The sequence below is a fragment of the Syzygium oleosum genome, unplaced genomic scaffold, assembly GCF_021117445.2.
Source record: "Syzygium oleosum isolate NSW1041296 unplaced genomic scaffold, Sole_v2.1 Sole_v2.04, whole genome shotgun sequence".
Lineage (NCBI taxonomy): Eukaryota > Viridiplantae > Streptophyta > Magnoliopsida > Myrtales > Myrtaceae > Syzygium > Syzygium oleosum.
The window spans coordinates 419,538-441,560 of record NW_026607488.1 but is presented as its reverse complement, the minus strand read 5'-3'; the positions used below and the strand labels follow the sequence as shown (position 1 = coordinate 441,560).

Genomic DNA, 22,023 nt, shown 5'->3' with positions numbered 1-22,023 from the left:
TCTAACACGAATTAGTATAGAAATCAAATGCCAGAACCTCGGGTTGACGGGTACAAGAAATTGACATTGGCCCATTGAAAATATTTTGTTTTTGGCCAAAATACTCAAGGCACGGTTCTCAGATGTCGTTATATTGGCAAATTCTTGATGGTGATTACCATACCTCACAAAAATAAGAGAAATCGATATTTTCGATAGGATCGTTCCGTCTGTCCAGACATATACATTCAGCTAGTCGACATGACTAAATTTCACGTCCTAACTCGATTGGAGAGAAAGTTTTCTTTCCTCTTACCTGAAAATCCCACCGAATTTTAGGTCATAAAGTTCAGATAAGACAATTTAAGGGTATACTCAGGTCGTGATCACACTTAGGATCAGTAACTTCACATTGGCCCAGATGCTTTTCGTCAAGTGTATCATTCAGTGATTATCTAAACTACGAAAAATGTCAGCGAGCTACGATCTGACGGCCCAAAACCTCTGTCTCGCAATCCGGCGGCCCAAATTGGCCCGCAAAAACCTATATCCGGACCGCATTCAATCAACGTCTGCTCATCTTCAACCTCTGCCCAAAAAATCCTGAGCGCTCCTCCCCTGGCTCGTCAGTCCATCACAGAGCCCAGTTTCCGCCATTGATGTTCCTCCTCCAGACCCTCCATTGAAACCTAGTTCATCTTCTCCATGGAGCTCTCTTCTTGCTTCGCCAACCCACCCACCACCAAGCCCTTCTCCTTCTCCTCCTCCGTCTCCCCGTTCCCGCTCCAAATCCGCCTCAAGAACCCCAGGAAGAAGCTGCCCACATGGCGGGGCCGCTCCGTTGTCGCCGTCGCCGTCGACCCGAAACAAGACCTGCCCAGGAACAGCCCCCAGAGGCTCCTCAAGGAGCTCGCGGAGCGCAAGCGCGCGACCTCGCCGAAGAAGAAGGTGCCCCCGAAGAGGTTCATATTGAAGCCACCCCTGGACGACAGGAAGCTGGCCGACAGGTTCTTGAACAGCCCCCAGCTGTCCCTCAAGTCGTTCCCCCTATTGAGTTCCTGCTTGCCCTCTTCCAAGCTGAACAATGCGGACAGGACTTGGATGGACGAGTACCTGCTGGAGGCGAAGCAGGCTCTCGGGTACCCGCTGGAGCCGTCGGACAGGTTCGGGGACGACAACCCGGCGAAGCAGTTCGATTCGCTGCTGTACTTGGCCTTCCAGCACCCGTCCTGCGAGCGGACGAATGCCCGGCACGTGAGGTCGGGGCATTCGAGGTTGTGGTTCTTGGGGCAATATGTGCTCGAATTGGCGCTGGCGGAGTACTTTCTGCAGCGGTATCCGAGGGAGTCCCCGGCTCCGATGAGGGAGAGGGTGTTTGGATTGATTGGGAAGAGGAACTTGCCGAAATGGATTAAAGCTGCTAGCTTGCAGAATTTGGTATTCCCATATGATGATATGGATAAGCTGACTAAGAAGGACAGGGAGCCGCCTGTTAAGTAAGTTGTTTTGGTACTTTGGCTCTAGTTTGTAATTAGTCTGTGGTTGGATTTCTTATATGCTTTTGGAATGCTAGAGCACTGGTCATTGATTGAACTTTGAAGATCACCTTTTGAATGCTGAATTCTGAGCAACTACTATCGTGATGGGTATGATTTTTCATGTGAGAGCTTTCATTTGCACTTTGTCCTGGTTGTGAGTGAACTCTTGATGAGTTTGTGCTTTTATGCTGAGGATAATGTTATCATGTTCAAACATTTAGTGAAGACTGATGGATTGGAAAGGAAACAGATGTGAAATCAGACTTTAAGCATGTGCAAGGTTAAGGAAATGGGTTGTGGCTGGAGCACTTGGAAAAATTCTAGAAAATACTGAAGGTGTGACTTGAAAATGCTCCCGTTTTGAGAATGTACTCACTGGGCTCTCAAGAGCGTGGAGATGGTGAATTCACTGAATTGGTGTTGATTTAATGTCACTGGCATCATTTGGTGGGAAACTTGATAGATGCAGAAAAATAAGCAGGGCGAAACTGATTGGAATGTGTTGTTTATTATGATATAACGTGACAGTTTGCTTATGATTTATATCCTTCTTCCACAGATATTTTCGTAGGATTAATCGATTGTCAGTAGAAGAATTGATATGATTTTAGTTTCTCGCTAATCAATGAAAAGTTCATGCTGCATACGAATTATCAAAACGTCATGCTTCGTGGATTCGTGTTTTTTGATCCATTAAAGTTTTATGAACTTTTCTGGCATTTTTGCCTTACCTAAATATCTTGCTGCGTAAATTATTCACCTTCAGGAATAAGTGCTGCGATTTCTTTGTTGTACTTAGTGATCATCCTCTGTCATTTCACTAATATATATATATATGCCATATAGGTCGGTTTTTTGGGCTCTTTTCGGGGCAATATACCTGTGCTTTGGAATGCCAGAAGTGTATCGCGTTCTTTTTGAAGTATTTGGAATGGACCCTGATTCTGAGGACTGCCAGCCAAAAATGAGAAGGCAACTTGAGGACGTTGATTATGTATCTGTTGAATTTGATACCAAAACGCTCGGCTGGCAAGATGTTGCTGTCTACAAGGCAAGTAATTCTTTGTTTGCCTCTTCGTACTTGGCATATAATAGTTTGTAGCCCTTAAGAAAAAAAAAGAAATGGCCAGGAAGAGAACTTGGGAAGCAAATGTTCTATAATTTGTCATGCTCCAGAAGGTCGAAATTGTTTCATTGTATCAATAAGCAATCGAAAACTTTCATGAACACTTGTCCACAGTCATTTGTTCTCTCACAATTGGCACTCTCATTTGAGGAGTAAGTAGGAATCAATGGGAAACGATTTGAGATCAAAACCATAAGACATTTTTAACTAAGAGGAGGTAAAGTTTAGTTGACAGGTCAATGTGAGCTCATGTGCTGGGGTCATTAGTATGCACTTAGATAGCAAGTTCAGAGAATCGCTACTTCATCGTCATGAGAGTTCTGGATACACATTTTACTTGCAGCCTCCAGAAGACGCACTCTTCACACATCCAAGGCTTTTCAGGGCTTGCGTGCCACCGGGAATGCATCGATTCCGTGGAAACATATGGGACTACGACAGCAGACCAAAAGTTATGCAAACTCTGGGATATCCGTTGAACATGACAGATAGGATCCCTGACATTACCGCAGCCAGAAATATTGAACTTGGACTTGGGTTACAGGTACCAAACTTCTTTTGATCCTCTTGTCTCTACTTAAGTACATAAGCATTCAATGAGATGGGGTCAGCTGTCTAGTGAAGAAGGAATATACTTGGAATTCTTTGATATACCCTGTATTTCTTCATCTCTGTTTTGGGGTTAAGATACTGCTGCCTTTCTTTTTCGGACGGGTTGGCAATCTTTAGATCCATTGGCCTCCTTTGACTATGAAAACTGTGAATTTGAGCTAAAAATTGTGGAACTAAAGTAAGCACACTCCATTTCATGAATTTTTTCACATCTTACATTTAATACGACAAGAGTTCGCTTGCTTTGACGCTGCAGGAATTATTATGTGCGCATTATTAGCTTCGCCATGTTATATATTTGCCTAACTTTGTCGAGGTCAAATTTGTATGGTCTGGTGCGGCTTCCTTAACCATTGTTGCTCTTGTCCTTTCCCCATGCAGCTATGTTTCTTACACCCATCGAAATACAAGTTTGATCATCCTCGATTCTGTTACGAGAGGTTGGAGTACGTCGGCCAAAAGATCCAGGTACATGTCCCTCTCGCATCGGTCATGATACGACATGATCGGTCGTTACAAAGATAATGCTTCGAATTGATTTACGGAAGTGCAGTACATCATAGTAAAGGATGACAAAAATAATAGATATACCCCTAAAGTCGATGTTTTCATTTTCTTCGAGTATATATGTAATTAGCGCGGCCCTGTCAATTTAAAATGGGTCGAAATCCAAAACTGCTTGTCCAGCAAGCAATAGCTACAATTTAGGGCATTGAGATAAAATTGTCATCATGTTTATTAGAACTTACATAGATATTAAGCCTGACATACTAAGGATGAAGGATAGGTAGGTTTGCTCAAAGATCAATTATGGGGATAAGAGTCTGCGAAATCATAGCAGCAATCTAGTCGAGACCGTGCGCGTATTAGTGTATGCAATTGGAAATCTTTTAAGTTCATCCCCGAAGCGCATTCTAATTTTCCTGATGATGCTGACTTTAAGGATCTGGTGATGGCGGAGAGGCTACTGATGAAGCACATAGACGCGCCGGGGAAATGGCTGCAGGAGAGGCACCGGCGCGTCCTCATGAACAAGTTCTGCGGGCGGTACCTGAGGGACAAGCACCTCCACCACCTCATCATCTACTCCGAGCAGGTGCAGGACTCGTACGAGCACAACCGGCGGCTACGGAACCCGGCCACGACGGCCGTCCAGCAGGCCATCCACGGGCTCTCGTACGCGGTGTACGGCAAGCCGGACGTGAGGCGGCTCATGTTCGACGTGTTCGACTTTGAGCAAATCCAGCCTAAAGCTGTCGTTTAAAAAGGATTAGATAGCGAATATATAGCCGTCTCCTTCCTCCATTTTTGGCGCTTTTTGATAATTCGAAATGCTGCTCGCGATCAAACCGTAAAATTGTAAAAGATGGAAACGCATGAACGAGAACTTCTAGCGATCTCTAAAATAAAAATAGAAAGAGATCGAAATTGCGTGAAATTTTTGCCCGATTTGATTCGCGGTTCGAGTTAATTCAGTTCGACCGTCAATGCTCGTCGTGCATTGCGCATGGGGATTTGCTTAGAATACGAAATGAGACGAACGCAAACCGCGACATTCTACTACGAACAACACAAGTGAACACGAAAAGGAGAGGTGATGGCTGAGAATGTGGGAGCCCTAATTCCATGGAGGATCGAAAAGGAACAGATCGAAAAAAATATGAAATGAAACGAAATGAATCTGGCGATGTTTCGTTTCGTTTCGTTCGCAGGAGAGAGATCAAGAGAGAGATGGGAGATCTTTCAGTGGATGATGTAGGTGAGCGCCAGAGCTACGAGCATGAGCAGGTACGCGATTCCCTGATCGATCGCCACTCCTGCACACAAGACGAGGCAACCAAAGTTTCATTCCGCGACGCTTCGCCAAACACCATTTCCCGTCGCCAGATTGCGCGCGCGCAGACACAGAGAGAGAGAGAGAGAGAGAGAGAGAGAGAGAGAGAGAGAGAGAGAGACGAACCGTCGCTGGAAGGAGCGGGCGCCGGGCTCCGGGCGGCGGCGGCGGAGGGCGGCGGCAGGAGGAAGGCCGGCAGGAGCGAGAGCAGGGCGAAGAAGCTCATCCTCGATCTCGACACCGCCATCGATCGTCGCCGCTCGCTCGCTAATCTCTCTCTCTTTCCGTCTGTCTGCAAGTGCTCGCCGGAGTGAGGTTCGAGAGATCGAGAGAGAGAGAGAGGGAGAGATGGAAATATATTGGGTTCCAAAGTTGTTGACCGTTGATGGGACGCCAGCTGTACGGGCGGCAAGGCGCCAGGTGGATTCGAGCTGTTATGCCACAAAAAAACAAATTCCTTAGGTCCGCTGCAAATTATAAAAAAAAAATTATTTAGACATCAGCCCGTTGGACGGTCCACATGTATACTTGATGGATAACTATGTAACCATATCGTCCGCTTAAAAATGGATATATAGAACTCGATAATAAAAAAAAGTGAATGTACAGGAAAAGGAGATTTTACAATGACGGCGGATACCCTCTGTTTTTATTTTAAGGGTGACGGTCTCTTTTAACTTCAGGTGCCTGATTTTTTTTTTTTGGTACAAAAAAAAAGGGTCGAGTGGAAATTGCGGTTCTCCAGCACGCGCTTGGCACGGTATACTCCGGCCATGCCGATTTACGAAGTCAATGTTATCTGATATCGAACGGTGATCAAGTTTACAGTTCGTCACATTATTTAACTAGCACGCTGACTTTATAAAACGCTTCCCGTTTATTATAAAATGTATTATGTATATGATTTGATTTGCATAGGACAGTGCATCTCTCACTCACTCACTCTCTCTCTCTCTCTCCAATGAATGGAGATTCCTTTTGCACCCTCCACATGAAAGGTGGTGTGATTGGGGGTTTGAATGATTCCCTACCAAATGATTAAATTATTCATGCTTCGAATTCCGCCGCTGGGGCGTTCTTGGTTTTCTTGTTTTTTCTTTTTTTTTCCTGGAGGTTTTCATTAACCTGATTGTTTTCAAACTTCCGGCGTTTAAGGAATTCAAAATTGAGGAGCCGTTAGTTTCTAACTCAACCCTTGACTTTGGTCCGTCGAAAAAGTGTCACATGTCGGGTGTAAGCTCTTCTCTATTCTCTCGTGTAATCATGAGCCTGTATCAAATCCGAGAGAAAGCGAGCATAAGTCGGGTGGTTTCTCCTCTCTATCTCGCGACCTCTTGTAAATTTTATGTTGCAGCTGCTAGGGTGCAGTTCATACTCCCCCATCAACACTGTACAGGGGCCATCTCGGCAGGGTCGTAGGTGGCAACGCCTCCTTGACGCCAGAGGACTTTTGTTAATATTTTATTAATAATTTGCGGTTGGGCCATGAATAGCCAATAAGTATATATAATCTTTTTTCTTGTAATTGAGAATTGTAACAGAAAGGTGAGAGGTGCTAATTATAGTTGAATCTTCTACTGGATATAGTCCTAGTTTAAAGATGAACTTGAATAAACCTTGGGTCTCGATCTCTCTTCCTCGCCTTTACCCTCTATTTTGTTATGTTTATTCGACTAATCCTAACATCAGCAACCTTAGCAAGTGTTTGGGGACCGTGTGCAATGATTTCTACTTGGCTAAGTTCAAATTCTTCGTGCACTAATTAAGCTTTTAAGAAGTACCACAGTTCACTCCTCACTGCTCTAAATAAGTTCGGTCCTCTTCTATACATGATGGGAGTTTTCAGGAAAATTCTGTGTAGGGAGCTCTCACAAAGAGCAACTGAACACAAAACTCTTGTTCAACGAGATTTCCTATTTCCCCTGCAAGCAGGATTGTTCTGCGATTCATGTTACGAACCGAAAGCCTCGTCTCATCAAGCGGTGTCGCTGTGCGAGGGAAGCATCTAATTCTCGCGGAGGAAAGAAGAAGTAGAGGAGGGTTTCGAGGAAATAGCCGACCTAACGAAAGCGAAAAGGAGGATGAGAAGAGAGGCGCGGACCGTTTGCAAGATCAATCACTAGGAAAATTAGTGTGGACCTCATGGAGACGACGCATGACAAAGTAGACAACTCCATTTCCAGCTATGTTGGTCTGTCTTTCTTTTTGCATGAAACAACAGCTGGAGAGCTTTATGAGTCTATGAGAAAGTGCATAAAAGACTTCACTTCATTATAGACCAGAAAAAAGGACACTTGCTACAATATGGAAGGCTGAAAAGGATGGTTCAGACAAATATTATAGAGCAAGTTCAAGAAAAGAGGGGTACAGGTTGCTGCGCAAAGTAAAAAATGCTCCTTCCTGTTGACTCATGGCACACTGTTGAGTCTTGCAAGATCATCTTAATCAGAATAAGCATATTCAAGTCATCTAGTGGAGGCAAGTGTGTGAGCCTTTAGCTTTCAATAATTTCTTTTTCTGGGCTGCCTCAATCAGTGGATTTTTCAAATGGGTGTATAGTAAACTAAGCAAATGTCAAGTAAGTGAGGAAAGTTCAAGGAAACATGGCCTTTGAGGAGCTGATTGGGGTATCTCTGCTCTACTAAGCTCATCAAATGAAATAATTGATTAATTTAATTTTATCAATTCAAAGATATGATGTGAGACACTGCTTTTAGAAATTAAGTGCAATGACTTGACTTCATTGAACCATCATCACTGGAAGGTAACATCTGCCTTTGGCTCAAAGCCGCTGTTTTGAATGTAACCCGGGAAAAAGAACAGATGTGTCGATCTCTTGGAATAGTCTATGATCTAAAAATTCCAAGAACAGAAGGTCCCGAGGTAATTGCGCAGCCCTTTGAAGAGTCGTAATTTGGACCGAAGAAGATACACTAGCTAGAGGAATCGATGCGAGAACATTTTCTAAAAGAGACTTGATTAGATACTTTCTGAGGAAAGGCATTGGCTTCATCATACTACCGTAGAAGTTAAAGTATATGATAGATCATAGCCAAGACTTTAACGATGTACCAATTGAGTAGCGCTCACGCTTCGAGGATCGTCGCATCATTCTCAAGCAAGCGATGTGCAGGCCATTATGCGTGTGCACAAGCATACACAAGAGGGGAGGAAGAAAGCAAGAGAAGAAATTATTGTCTAGATCGATTCCTTGTTCGATCTTAGCATGTGTATTATATCCTGCTTGCAGAAGAAAGTATCCTACATAAATTTTTGCAACGAAACTGGCTTCCTCGATTACGTCACTAACAAACTCAAGACTTGATTTTCCAGTTTTGAGTGAGTCAGCTGATGTAAATACATGATCAAACTTTGCTCATTAAATTATGTATTCAAGTACATTGATTCATCCTAAGACGTAAACTGAGGATATGCCTGGGAGATTCTGACAAGTAGGCCACGGCAAAATATATATCATGATAAAGAACAGCGAAATCTCGCATTTAACTTCGACTAAATCACCCTTCAGACACTTCGATAGAGTTAAGACACTAAAATTTCACATCAACTCCTGAAAAATCTTAAGGTTCCTAATTTTCTTTCTTTTTTTCTTATGTTGATGACTTGACCAGTGAAGGTGACGCTTGTGAAACAAGAACTGTGCTTAGCTGCTCTGATCTTGGAAGCCAAAGTCATTGAGCATACTATCAAGATCAAAGTCCAATAGGACTTGGTCCTGTTCGGAACCGCCGTTTGCAGACCCCGAATACTCGCTCTTCATCACCACAGAGCACGAATCAGAATGACTCGAAACTTCTCGCGTGGACGAAGGTACATGGTTAAAATCCGAAACTTCAGTGAGACTTGGAGGATAGAGAAGACTCGACTTCGAAGTGGGTGTTCCTGGATTGAAGTTCTGCTTGGGGAACCCCATTGAATTATCTGCATATTCCAGATTCTTGGTCTCACGATTGATTGAGGCCGAGTTCCGTGCCCAGCCCTGATAATTAAAGTTACTTTGAGGCAATGTTTTCTGAGAAACAATTTGCTTCATTAGCTTCTTCTTCAGCTTGGTGTTCCAGTAGTTCTTCACATCATTGTCTGTTCTTCCTGGCAATTTGGAAGCAATTACTGACCACCTGCGTCGACAGCAACCATAGTGTTTCTATCATTTTCGCAGGGCTTTTATCAAAGTCTAGTGAAATTAACTAGTGTAAAAAAGTTTCTGATTTTAGAATGAACTTAATTTGTTAAAGCTTGCCTGCTTCCTATGGTAAAGAAAAGAGTGCATATAGTGTCATCCTCCTCCTCAGAGAAACCTCCATGCTTTATGTCTGGCCTCAGGTAATTCAGCCACCTTAGCCTGCAACTCTTGCCGCAGCGCTTAAGCCCTTCAAAATCCAAACAAAAAGAAAAAGATCCCATTAATCATCCAGATTAAACAATCAAGTTCTTCAAGAGAAGACTGAAACTGACAACTTTCTTCACAATCCTGAGAGTCCTGAACTCCACTCAACAATGTTTCTTGCAACTTCTAGTTGAAAGCAGTACATGAAAAGCTATCACAGAGAGAGAGAGAGAGAGAGAGAGAGAGAGAGAGAGAGAGAGAGAGAGAGAGAGACCGGCTTTGTGAGGAAGAGCAATCCAATTGCCGCCGGTCCCGTACTTGTGTATGTAGCTCACGAGGGTGGCATCTTCTTCAGGTGACCAAGGCCCCCTCTTCACGTTAGCCTTGTCGCAGCAAGGAGATCTTACCATGGCCGCCACTTAGTCAAACCAGACAAGCGCTCAGGGACAGCAAAACAGCCAAACAGACACAACTCAAGTTTGTCAGAGAGCTGATAAACGAGCACCCGTAACTTTATGTATAGAAGAATAGAGGTGGATGAGAAAATTGGGACATACACACCTTGACCTTATGACCGCTGAGTCTTTCTTTTCCAATCATATCCTTGTCTTGATGCAAAGCTTGCTTGTAGCTGCAATTTCTTGTGATCTTGAGCGAGAGAGCCCAGTCAATATGGATGCTCGTGAAGAAATGTCATTGCTTGCCTTTTGAGGTCATCTTGTGGAAGTTCTGATCAGCAGTCGTGGAAGACCTAGCTCTTTGCACATTATCCTCTAACCAAAATTAAAAAAATTCGGCGTCTCAGCTTTTAACCGGGTCGTCGTTGTGCAACGGCGGACGTAGAATTGTAAGTTATAAGGGACGAACCGAGAAACTGCACCCGATCGCAACTTAACGCTCATTGCATTTGGTTGGTATGAGACACGAGTACAGTAATGCCGTTCATAGAAACCGGTCAACGAAATTGGTTTATCAAATAGCGTGTCGGCCCACAAGTCAGTGAGCAATACGATGGACAGAATCGATCATAACATCGCGAACTTGTTTGAAGTACGCGATATTTTGCGAGATCTAACGCATGTCACATGTTCCTTGATATATAATTATCTTAACTTATGGAAAGAGCTTAGGTGATAATTAATTGTCGTACAGGATAGTGTCAACGTCAAAGCTTTTGTCCAAACCGGACACTCAAAAGAAAAATTCTTCTCGGTTGTGCTGTGCTGAAGTTCCATTTGTTTATCCAGCTGGCGTTTCCCTCTTCAAGCTACATTCCCACGCTTTCGACTCTAGAATCGGAAAGGAACTCGGATTTAAGCGAGGGATCATGACGACGGGTTGCTACGGTATAAGTTCTCATCCGAGTAGTCGGCTAATTATGGGCGTGCCCCCAGAAATCTCCATATCTGAGTCGAGAATAATCGTCCCTTATTTTCTTTTCTGATAAACGAAAAGGGGCGCGAAAGGGACACCGGCATCGAATTTACGCAACAGACAGATAAGGTTTCCCGAGACCGAGGAGTGGCCCGAGGGTATTTCGAATGCACACGTGTTTGGATTCTAGATGGCGTGATGCACCCAAGATATAGACCAAGTCCATGGGGGGGCTTTGCACTGGCTCCCAAGAAATCAAAAACTTGTCCCCCCTGTTTGACATTTGCGAGAGCTAAGCTTTCGCAGTCAAATCTTTTTATGGTATTGATGGGCATAGAGAGGATGATGCAATGGGGCAAGGAATTAGCCAAATCGGTGTCGTGCTCGAGAGAGAATTTTGATTAGTCTTCGATTTTGCCCCACGTGAAACCCATAAACTCACGATTGCTCGTAAAAAATTTCGTTACTTCTATAGAATATGTCGGATATGTACGGTCTCAAAAGGCGTATAGGACCTACTATCAAGCGACGTTGGACGATGTTGGACGATATTTCAACATCGTAATAATCGCTTTATAAAATTAATTATGATGGTCCTTTTTTCGAATCTCGGCTCTGTTTTTTTTCGGTCGGAGAATCTCGGCTTGAATGACCGCTGTTCGAGCGTCGATCACGATACGTCGCGTGTCATTTTGTAGTTGGCGAGCGTCTAGATTTATAATCATACAAAACATTTTGGGAAAAATTGGTAAAGTGCGAAATGGCCGACCGGAGTTGGACCGCCCTTTTTTTCTAATTTTACTCTTTTATTGTTTTTTCCATATCTAATTAAAAATTTTTCTTTCCTTTTATTAACTAACATAAGATTTCCTCTCTTAATTTTCTTTTAATCCAAACAAAGACAAATTTATCATCTGTTTTCTGTTTTTTTTTTTTTTGTTTTTCAACTTATCTTGTTGAGCATAGGATTGTAATTCTTCTATTATGCAATTTCAAATCAATCCACTCATGTGTCTTTTATTATTTTTTTAATTTTCTAAGTATCTTGCAGCTGGATCCAAAATATGAAAAAATCATTTCAATTTTCCTGAGTGAATTTATTATGTGACAAATCAAATTTAGAACAATAAATGAAGAGTACTTATAGTCATAGTGCTATATTGACATATAGTCTATTAAGAACACATAGAATGAGAGGACTTTTTATTAATAAGTAACGTGCGTTACACTTTTAACTTTCATCACATAAATTTGTAACAAACTCATTCAATGCAAAAAAAAATTAGGGTAAAAGCCATAAAAAATCTTGAACTATACCAACTGTGACACATTTATTTTGACATTTTTTTTGTGACGTTAAAAACAGCAAAGCATGCCCACTATGACACATTTATCCCAAAACTTTTTTTGTGACATCAAAAACCCCGAACTTGTACCTATGTGACACATTTACCCTCCGTCAAAGTTCCGTTAGATGATTTTTTAGCCAAAACAACGTCATTTTATTTCATTTAAGCCACGTGGACGCCATGTCGGCACTATTTGCTTTTATGGCATCTGTGCAGGTTAATTTTTAAAGGTTTTCATTGATAGAATTTTTACGGATAGTAAATATGTCACACGGGTACAAGTTTGGGATTTTTGGTGTCATTAGAAAAATTTTAAGGTAAATGTGTCACGGTGAGCATAGTATAGGATTTTTGGTGGCTTTTGGCCTAGAAATAATGATATTAATTTAATCTTTATACTAAAAATAATTCATAAAAAGATTTTAATTTTCTTCATCGCAAGGCACAAGCCTACTCCAATTACGCTTAGGGGTATGCAAAAGAACCACAAATCGCCCGAATCGAACCGAACCGACCAGTTATGAGCTGTTCCCGGTTCCAGGTGTGGAACCGTCCACTCGGACCAGACCGGTACATACACACATATATGTACGTATTAATTTTTATGTTTTCAAAATCAAAACCCTAATTCCTAATTATCTTGCCTCATCTCAGCCTCAGTTGCCTCCTTGCACTATTCTCTTAACTCTCTCACCTCATCTTGCTCTCGATCAACTCTCAATGAGCTCTCACCTCCGAACCTCTACCGCGGCATCACAGTCACAGCCTCACCTTCGGCCCTCCCTCGCAGTCACGACCTCACCTCCCTCTCTACTTCTCGCTCTCGATCGCCTCCAGCCTTCAGCCTCGTCGCTCGCTCTCAAGTCTCACGCCTCTCTCTCACGGCTCGCTCTCCTAATTGCAACCTTGCTCGCCGCTCACCACGAGTGTCATGACTCTCGCAGCCAATCCTAGCTGTGGTCCTAGCTAACCCTAATTTCTTTCCTTTTTTTTGTGAGAGAATTACCAACAGTCAACACCATGTTAGTCCAATCATAGAAATGGGCCTCCATTTCTGGCCTCCAATTTTGGGCCGACAACAATCGAAAGGCCCAAAGCCCATAAGCTCGATTCAAGCAAGCCCAAGTCAAGCAATTTCTAACACTATCAATACCGACATTGACAAACCTAAAAACAATGATCAAGTAAGGGTCCATTAAAGTTCAACATTCTAACATACCCAACAAGTTAGTAAAATCCCATTGTTTGATACTAGGAAATACTACGAAAGATCAAATCGATATTTATCGACTCGGACTATACAAAACCAATCAAAGAAAAGTTACAAGTGGCTTTGCCGAAAGTCGCAATAGAGAAAAAAAACAAAGAACGAAGAAGTAATTCACGATCTCCTTTATCTGACTCATCATAATTTCTATAGGAATAGAATTTTTCTTGGTACTTGGTACTGTGGGACATCATCGAAAAAACAGATAAATCGTCGAGATGTATATGAAGATTCGATATCTCGAACTCGATGAGTTTTTCCCGATTTAATATAAATCGGGTTCACTTTCTTATGTAAGAAGAGCCAAAGCATTCCATGTAGTGGAATAGCGTGTGTAGGGATGGGAATCGATAAATCAATTGCGTAATATGCATAGACAAAGTTGACATTGATTGCGCAGTATTTTTTTTTAAACTCTATTGACTTATCAAGCAAGGGCAATCGATGGCGACCCTCCTGTGCCTGCTTCTTCCCGTTTCACTATCAAACCCATCCATCAAAGCGTCGATGTGGAGATTTTAGTGGCCAAACACATCAAGGCGTGCCATCACGCCTTTGAATTATTACATATCACATAGGTAGCAATCGGAGGTATGCATCATCCCTAGTGATAATTTATACAACTCGGACCACGCCCCGCCCGAAATTAACAAAAACGACGTAATCCCCACTCGACATTTAGTCTATATCATATTAAGATAAGACCTTAGCCCTCGAGATGATGACGATTGAAAAGTACAAACCTAACAGTCTTCTCCATTCTCTTCAACCACGGGGGCTCGAACTAGTGGTCTGTATTAACCCTAGGAAAAGCACACAGGAGCGCACGAGATGGTGGTGATGATGGTGACAATTGGGGAGGGGATTTGCACTTAATTGGAGCAAGACGTATCATGCACTTGTGTTGACCGGAGCTTCCATGTGCTGGGAAAATGCACTACAAGGCACTCCTTTCCCTGGATTCTGTAGTTTGCTGGTCATTGACAAAAATCAAAGATTTCACAGCATTGGGATGATGATTAGAATGGGCATATAAGAGACAAATATTCTTTGCTTGACATTAAAAGTTGATGATTGTCATCCATAATCGACCGCCTTGATTGACCGTGATCTAGAGGGGAAATGCACTGCAAAGGCAAACCCCCCACCCAAATGGAAATTCCGAATTTGGACACTCGAATTACATCGGATTAATCGACACCGAAGTAATTTGATCGGCAGGTTAAAGGAGTAATCTAGAAGATAAAGGCTGTGTTTGGCCGTTTAGATTTCGAGGTAGGACGGAATTATATAGGATAAGATAAGTGTTTAACTCAAACAGAAGCTGTCCTATACCTCAGATCTCCGACTTTTCCTCTATTCATTTTTGTGTTTCTACTCTCCCGCCAGCTTCCTTATCTCAACAGTAGATGGAGGAGTCAGTGTTGACAGCTCACACTATAAGAGTTTCAACATTTAAATCCGAATGAAGTGACTTTTATTTTTTCTTCAAATATTGCGGCGTAAGCATTGTGATTTTTTTTTTAAAATTTAAGTACACGAAACTTTCTCATATATAAACTTAATATAATAGACCTGATAATGGACATAACGATCCATGGATGCGGCTAGTAGGGATGTACAAAAAATCGAGAATCGCCCGGAACCGGAGCGGTTCCCGGTTCCAGGTGTGGAACCGCTCACCCACCCACCCGAACAACACCTATAATATAATAATATATTTATTTATTTAATTTTTATTTTAAAAAAAGAAAATTCTTAAATTCCTAAACTAAACATAACTTACTCGACGTTCACAGACTCACATTGAGACAAAAAACACATTTTTTCGCTTTTGCCTCACCCTCACGCTCACTCTCGCTCTCACTCTTCTCGGTCGATGCTCACCTCACCGTCTTATAGGGGTGAGCATGGTTTCAAGTTCTACCCTGAAACCTGAGAACCTGACCAATGAGAACCTGTAGGTTACAGGTTTCAAGGTATGCAGGGTAAGTTTCAGGTTCCAAAAATTAGGGAATCTGTTTCGATGGGTAGGTTCTAAGTTCTAGGTAGGTGGAACCTGGAACCTGAAACCTGAAACCTAAATAAGTTTTTTTGTGTTTTTTCTTGGTTTATGTCTTCACGTGATCCTGTGGTGTTTCATGGTGTTAGATGATGAATATATAATCTGAAACCGTTAGTCTGAGCTTTCATTTCATGACTTGTTAATGTTTCATATTTTTTATGTATCTAATACAAGTTGTGGTCAGTGGATCAAATCAGCAAGTGGTGGAACCTAGTTAAATCCTGGAACCAACTTGGAACCTGTGATAAGATAAGTTCCAAATTCCAAAAAATGAGAAATCTATTCTCATAGGTAGGTTCCAAGTGGAATCTATACGGAACATGGAACCACTCACCCCTAGTATCGATTCACGCAATGACTTCTCATTTTAATTATATATTTGAACCATAATGCCAGGAAAACTAGTCTTTTGTATTCTCTTTGGTGAATGACAAATTTGTTCGGTATTATTGCGTTCATTTTCATTGTGTTTAACTGAAAATGAAATAAAAAAAAGAGAACCTGTTAGACCCTGGAACCTACCCTAGAACCTGTGACAGAGTAGGTTCTAAGTTCCAAGTTCCAACCGGTAGGTTTCAGGTTCCAAAAAATAAGGAACCTGTACCCGAGGATAGGTTACAGGTTCTAGGTAGAACCTGTAAGGAACTTGAAACCGCTCACCCCTACCGTCTCCAACTCTCCATCTCCGTCTCCGTCTCTGGCTAGTGGGACCGGTTCCATGGACCCACCCAGAAACGGGACCAGACCAGCGGTCCGGTTCCCGGGTAGATCCATGGAACCAACGGGCGGTTCCCAGTTTCAATTTTTCGGAACCAGTCCTTAATGGGCAATTCCTAGTTCTAGAGTGAGAACCTCCCACCCGAACAATACTCCTCCCTAACGGCTAGTGCCATAGGGCCCGAAGGCACTTCTAGGCAGTCCTGAACAAGGGCCTTTGTTAATAGTCCCGGCTCGGTTCTACAAGGCCCAAACCAAGCGCGACAAACTGATGTTGTACTTATACGTTTGGGTTTCTTGGTGGGCAAGCCTGGGCAACACTTTAGGCCTAATGCGAGAGTCCGGCCCAAGTTCGACCACGAATCACCTCTAATACCCATTTTTCATATATTTTGACGAGACAAAACAAGCAAACCAAAACGAAACCCTCCCTCATCATAAGAGAGTGCTTTCTAGTAGCTTAAGCTTTTAATACTCTAATTTTTCTTTCATCCATAGGTAAGTGATGAATCCGATCTACAGTCGGGCGAACCATAAACACGTAATCTACGTCGGTCTCTGATTGCACCCGTTAGCTCATACTCGCCGGTCACTTCCGAGTTCGAACTCCCATTTCCGATTTTTCTTTTCTTTGAAAAAAAAAAGTATATGTCGAGTCCAAAATGTCAATCTCCGACGTCGCACAATGGTCAAATATCGAGAAATCTTGCAAGATCTATAGAAAGTCGAAAGCACGGAAGCCCCTCCTCCAAACATAATTTCCCCTTTTCTTTCCTTTTCTCCTCCTCCAAAATTCTAGAAGCGTTAGGTTTTCTCAAATCTATAGCTCCAATTTAGCCGTGGGATGGTGATCTCCGGATTCAAGTCAAGGGACGCCCAAAGGAGGAGGAGGAGGAGGAGGAGGAGGAGGAAGTCAATGGTCTCGAAAGCCCGTTCGGACAAAAACGATCTCACCATCAGGACAACGGATCGGTAAAAACCGTCCGCTTCGGCTTTTTTGGCGCTTTGTTTCTTCTCTTCGTTTTTCTTTTGTTTTTTTTTTAAACCCTTAATCCACGGAGATGTTGACAATGGAAACCGTAGCTTGCATCACCAAAAGGATCGGTTCCGTCCATTGACTAGAAGACGAGAGGATTTGGGCCCCGCGTATCCGACGGCCGGAAACGGAAGCAGTGGATGAGGGAAAGGCTGATCCGACGGACGCCGGGGTGGGGGCGGAAGGGAAAAAAGCTCCCCCCGGGAGAGAGTGTTTTACCGGGGCAGTGAATGGGAAGACTTTCCTTTGCGTGTCCGAAGGGGGGGAAAAATAATAATGGGATAGTTGTCGCCGCCTATATGCCTATGCTCCCTGCTTTTTAGCTTTACTACTCTCGATCGTTCTGATGCCTTCTTTCTAATGTCTTCTTTCATTAAATTTTTCTGAAAAATTCAAATTATTATTCTCCGACAAACAAAAAAAGAAAGGAAAAAACCTATTCTTCGTATCAGTAATACACCAACCGATGGGATAATACTTTTCTAATAAACGTACATATTTCGAATTTTTCACGGAAAAGAAAACTTAATTGGAAGAGCGTGTCCTTAAAGATGATCGTTTATGGCCATAATTTAGAACTTCGAAGCCACGATGAAAATTTTGAAATATTTGATTTCATGATATGAATATTTTAGGGTCTTCGTAGAAACCTTGAATTCATTACAGTACATAATGCTTTCACATTAATGCTCCATTTATTTCGTAAAAATAAATAATTCATATTCACATTAATACTTCATTCATTTCGCGAAAAATAAACAATTTAAAGAATATTTCCTTATTTTTATCGCTCACAAAAATAAATAAATCAATAACTAATAAATATATTTAAATATACATTTTTATAAATTATTATTTATTAATTAATTATTTCGAGCAATACAAATAAATAAACGAAATTAGACATAAAAGTAAATATTCCATCACCAGAGCAGAGGGCTGAAAAAGAAATACAAGGTCACTTTAGAATTGTGAATTTACCATTATACAAATTTACGTGTCGATACTACTATACCATGAAAAATTCAGGATGCTATTTTGATTTTGGAAAGAAAAAAATTAAAAACAAGTGCTTCACGAGATTCAGATTAAATATAAAAAAAATAAGAGAAAAAAATCACGCCCCGCAGAACATCCAAGCATATCACTAGTCAGATGATGTTCCCACAGTTCGTCGGATGCTGACCAAAAAAGCTTTTCCTCCATCGAAGGACCCATAGGAACACGACCTGCTTACAAATTACTCGGAACAACCCGAGCGAGCAGGATCGCCAGAAGCAAAATACGCGAGGAGGAAGGGCCAGGAAGAGCGACAGGAGACACAAGAACTAAGGTATGGAAGATGACAAGAACAAAGATCATTTATCATATGGTGCTTCTTCGGATGTTTACACAGACGCAGCCAGGAATCAGTTTTGAATAAAACCTCGGCAGTCCATACATACGACTTCTCGATGATGATTGACAAAACATGCAGAGACGACAGTAGAAGATAAGGTGCAGAGTATCCGACTCCAGAGAACATTTACAATAATCAGGGAGCGCTGCTTATCTTCTTACCTTAATCATACCACTCTCTCGTCTAAACCCCAAATTTTTCACATTCCCAAAAGGAGGATAAAATTGCCCAAATCCAATCTCTGCTGCTGCTGGCCTGACTTGAAAAAATTACCCAATCTTGCTACTATTCTCCCCCCTTCTGATCTTCTTCTCGGAAAACCACCAACCCCACAAATACAAAAAGATCAGGACAGCTTCCATCTGACCTTCCAACCCCCCCAAAAACACCCTTCTTTCTACAATATCCATTGTATCTATTATAAATATACGCTAATTAATTAATAATTTGATACTAGACTTATATATACACCGAATCTTGAATTGCTGCTTCTGCTCTGGAGACCATAAGCCCTCCCTCTCCATCTCTGTCTCTCGCTCTCTCCCTCCCTCCCTCCATGTTCTGTACACTGCAAACAGAAGAACCCCAAAAAAGGAACATCCAGAACCACTCGCTTCCCACTTCCCAGGATCCGAATCAATTCACCAGATCCGACACCCAGTCGACATCCGGTCCGCCGCCGCCGAGGCTGGGCTGTTCTGGCTCGGCCCGGTCTAGAGAGCTCTCCTCCCTCAGCTTCTCAAACATCTTGGCCCTCAAGCCCCTCCCTGACTCCACCCTCTCCATCAGCGGCTCCTCCTCCTCCTCCTCAACCTGGTCCCAGAAATCCAAGTATCCGATCCCCGACCGGGCCGGAACACGGGTCGGGGTCGTCGGCATGCTGCAGAACCCGGGTCGGAGCGGCGACCCGAAAGAACCGGTGGGGGTGACATGAGCATTTGCATTCCAAGTGGAAGGCAGAGACTTAACCTTACCGAGCTGCAGGTTCCTCAGCGAAGCCATCACCATCTCGTTCACGGAGCTCGACCCAAGCGACCGGCTCAGAGACTGGTGAGTCACCGCGGCCGCCATCGGCGACATCGGCGGCGAATCCTCCGGCGAGACCGTGCTCGGAGAGGCCAGGAACGGAAGCTGCCTCGCAGCCCCCCTGGGGCTCTGCTGCGGGGTCACCACCCTAAGCTGCTCCGGCGTGTGCGCGAAGAAGCACACGCGCCGCTGGCACCCGGCGCCGTCCTTGCACGGCTGCGTCCTGTATCGCGCCGGGTGGAGCCAGCACTCGAACACGCCGTGCGCGAACTCGCACGCGTCCCCCTTCCGGCAGCTCCCCTTGCGGAACTCCGGGCACGCGGTGCCGGAGTAGTGGTACTTCCTCGGGTCCCGCCGGCGGGCCTTCTCCCCGGGGTGGGCGTAGGGGCACTCGGTCCAGTCGTGCGACCGCCCCCGCGCGCACCGCCTTACCTTGAACTCGTACATGCGGAAGCTGTCGCACGAGTAGACGTCCATGGGGAAGTCCGCCTCGCGCGAGGACGGTAGGTCCGGGTCGGGCTCCGCGTCGGGGCGGTTCGACGGCAGGTACCGCCGGAGCGCCGCCACGACGTCCTGGAGGTGGCCGGGGCTCGCGGCGGAGGGGGAGGAGTCACAGCGGCCGAAGCCGGCATTGAGCGAGTAAGGGGAGTACGGGGAGTGGGGGACCGCGTCGTCCGCCGGATCGTCGAGGACCGGCCACGGTGGGACGTCGATCGTCGGGTTGGTCGGCCGGTGAGGCTCTCCGAGCATCATCTTCTCCTCCTCTACGGCGGAGCTCCGAGCTGCAGAGAGGGGTTTTTGGAAGCTTATGGGGTGGAAGACGACCGAGGTTCATGGTATTTAAAGCGGCGGGGGAGGGGGCTTAACCCTGGTCGGGTTGGGATTCAACCGTGGTTAGATGAATTACCTCTGGCGGTAGAAACTAGAAAGCCAATGCTGATTTGTCGCTGTTAAAAAAAACACGAAAAAGAATTCGCCGGAGCTTTGCTAACCTGACGGGGACGGAGGGGGGGGGGGGGGGATCTCGCGCGACCGTCTCGCTCGGGGCCTACACGTGGCCTCTTTCCCGCACTGTTCTGCCACGTGGCGGAGAATGTGGGGGCTGTCAGGGGACTGGGGTGGGGGGGAGCTGTCATTCTATAAAAGCTCTGCTGGAGGAAAAAAGGAGAAATTGGTGGGTTTGCCCCTAGTGCAAGTGAAGTGTTGAGGCGGTGGGGGTGTAGCGGGGAGTAAAATATACGCATGAAAAAGATAAAAAAGGAAAATCATTAAATAAAAAAGCGTAGATTAAAATCTAGAATCTAAAGCATTAGGTGCTAATAATGCATAGCCCGTTTGAATTTAATAAGGCGAATCGAATAATGGTAGATAAGAACGAAAAAAAGTAGTAAAAAAAAAAAGCGAGACTACTTCGCTTAATCCTATCTCTTTCGTATCGTCATAAGATTTAGGGCTTTGCTAACATAATACTCTTCGGGTAATGTATTATGAGCCACAAATTCTTGAAGGAACAGGCTCCACGATAATTTTTAATTATTTGTTATTTATTTGTTTTGGCCCAAAAGAGGTCGCTAGTCTCACGGTAGATTCAGGACAGTTGCATAAGCATTCCTCTAAGATTCAACCATTCGGCGGTGTTCTGTTTGTTTCGCGAAAAATGAATGATTTGAAAAATATTCTTCTCTGAAATGATCGCATGTATTGCTTACAAAATGGAACGAAAATTTTTACCGTTAATAAACATATTTTTTATTTATCGATTATTTCAAACAATACGAGCGTTTATTTTTAGAAAAATATTTTCCATGTCGTGCACTTTCCACGAAATAAACGGAGTCTTAATAAGAACTTAGTACCCTTATTAAACGGCTTAAGTCCCTAAAAAAACCCCAACATCAATTCTAGTCGTAATTATGCCCTGAACTTTTTTTGTCTCGAAAAAAACTTCAAGCATATCTAGTACCATTCTAGGATATGAAAATCAGGGATGACTACCGGCAATTTTTTTGACAAAGGGCTATTGAGGACAGATCTGAGACTAAAGTAAAAATTGGTTATATTTCTTTTGGACAAAAAATAAAAATTCAAGGGTAGATTTGGTACTAAACATAAATATGGGTTTTTAAACAAATAGAGACAAAAAAAAAGTTAGAAGCAGAATTAAGACTAAACCTAAAATTGGGGTTATTAAACTTGATATATCTCATCGACGAAAAAAAAAATCGATTTATCTCGCTTTTCGAAAAAAAACTACTAAATTTTTTGTTTTGATTTTGAAATTTTTATTGAGCAGGCCCTCATAATTTCGTACAACAATTTAAGCGCCATGTCAGTGGTTAGTGTAGCTCAACTG

At 43.3% G+C, this 22,023-nt stretch overlaps 3 protein-coding genes across 3 annotated transcripts; 1 reads left to right on the top strand and 2 right to left on the bottom strand.

The window, feature by feature from the left end:
* The first annotated feature begins 543 nt into the window (after positions 1 to 543).
* On the top strand, positions 544 to 4,541 carry LOC130138094 (ribonuclease III domain-containing protein RNC1, chloroplastic-like). The gene is made up of 5 exons (XM_056311096.1): positions 544 to 1,475; positions 2,364 to 2,568; positions 2,987 to 3,187; positions 3,637 to 3,723; positions 4,199 to 4,541. Exons 1-5 carry the CDS (start codon positions 685 to 687, stop codon positions 4,517 to 4,519), a joined length of 1,605 nt encoding a protein of 534 aa, XP_056167071.1. The 5' UTR covers positions 544 to 684; the 3' UTR covers positions 4,520 to 4,541.
* A 3,845-nt stretch (positions 4,542 to 8,386) lies between these two features.
* On the bottom strand, positions 8,387 to 10,235 carry LOC115684515 (transcription factor MYB36-like). The gene is made up of 3 exons (XM_030609261.2): positions 9,712 to 10,235; positions 9,351 to 9,480; positions 8,387 to 9,228 (listed from the first exon to the last, which is right to left on the bottom strand). Exons 1-3 carry the CDS (start codon positions 9,845 to 9,847, stop codon positions 8,754 to 8,756), a joined length of 741 nt encoding a protein of 246 aa, XP_030465121.1. The 5' UTR covers positions 9,848 to 10,235; the 3' UTR covers positions 8,387 to 8,753.
* Positions 10,236 to 18,731: 8,496 nt separating this feature from the next.
* On the bottom strand, positions 18,732 to 20,496 carry LOC115684586 (zinc finger CCCH domain-containing protein 20-like). Its single transcript, XM_030609370.2, has one exon. The coding sequence runs from the start codon at positions 20,421 to 20,423 to the stop codon at positions 19,281 to 19,283; it is 1,143 nt and encodes a 380-aa protein (XP_030465230.1). The 5' UTR covers positions 20,424 to 20,496; the 3' UTR covers positions 18,732 to 19,280.
* Positions 20,497 to 22,023: the final 1,527 nt, after the last annotated feature.

Bases quoted from the DNA above. Each gene is read 5' to 3' on its own strand.
- LOC130138094 (XM_056311096.1), top strand. From the start codon at position 685: ATGGAGCTCTCTTCTTGCTTCGCCAACCCACCCACCACCAAGCCCTTC. The intron at 3,188-3,636 runs GTACCAAACTTC...TTCCCCATGCAG, and splicing joins AACTTGGACTTGGGTTACAG to CTATGTTTCTTACACCCATC. The intron at 3,724-4,198 runs GTACATGTCCCT...GCTGACTTTAAG, and splicing joins ACGTCGGCCAAAAGATCCAG to GATCTGGTGATGGCGGAGAG.
- LOC115684515 (XM_030609261.2), bottom strand. From the start codon at position 9,847: ATGGTAAGATCTCCTTGCTGCGACAAGGCTAACGTGAAGAGGGGGCCT. The intron at 9,481-9,711 runs GTCTCTCTCTCT...TGGATTTTGAAG, and splicing joins TGCTCTTCCTCACAAAGCCG to GGCTTAAGCGCTGCGGCAAG. The intron at 9,229-9,350 runs GCAAGCTTTAAC...CTGTCGACGCAG, and splicing joins TTCTTTACCATAGGAAGCAG to GTGGTCAGTAATTGCTTCCA.
- LOC115684586 (XM_030609370.2), bottom strand. From the start codon at position 20,423: ATGATGCTCGGAGAGCCTCACCGGCCGACCAACCCGACGATCGACGTC.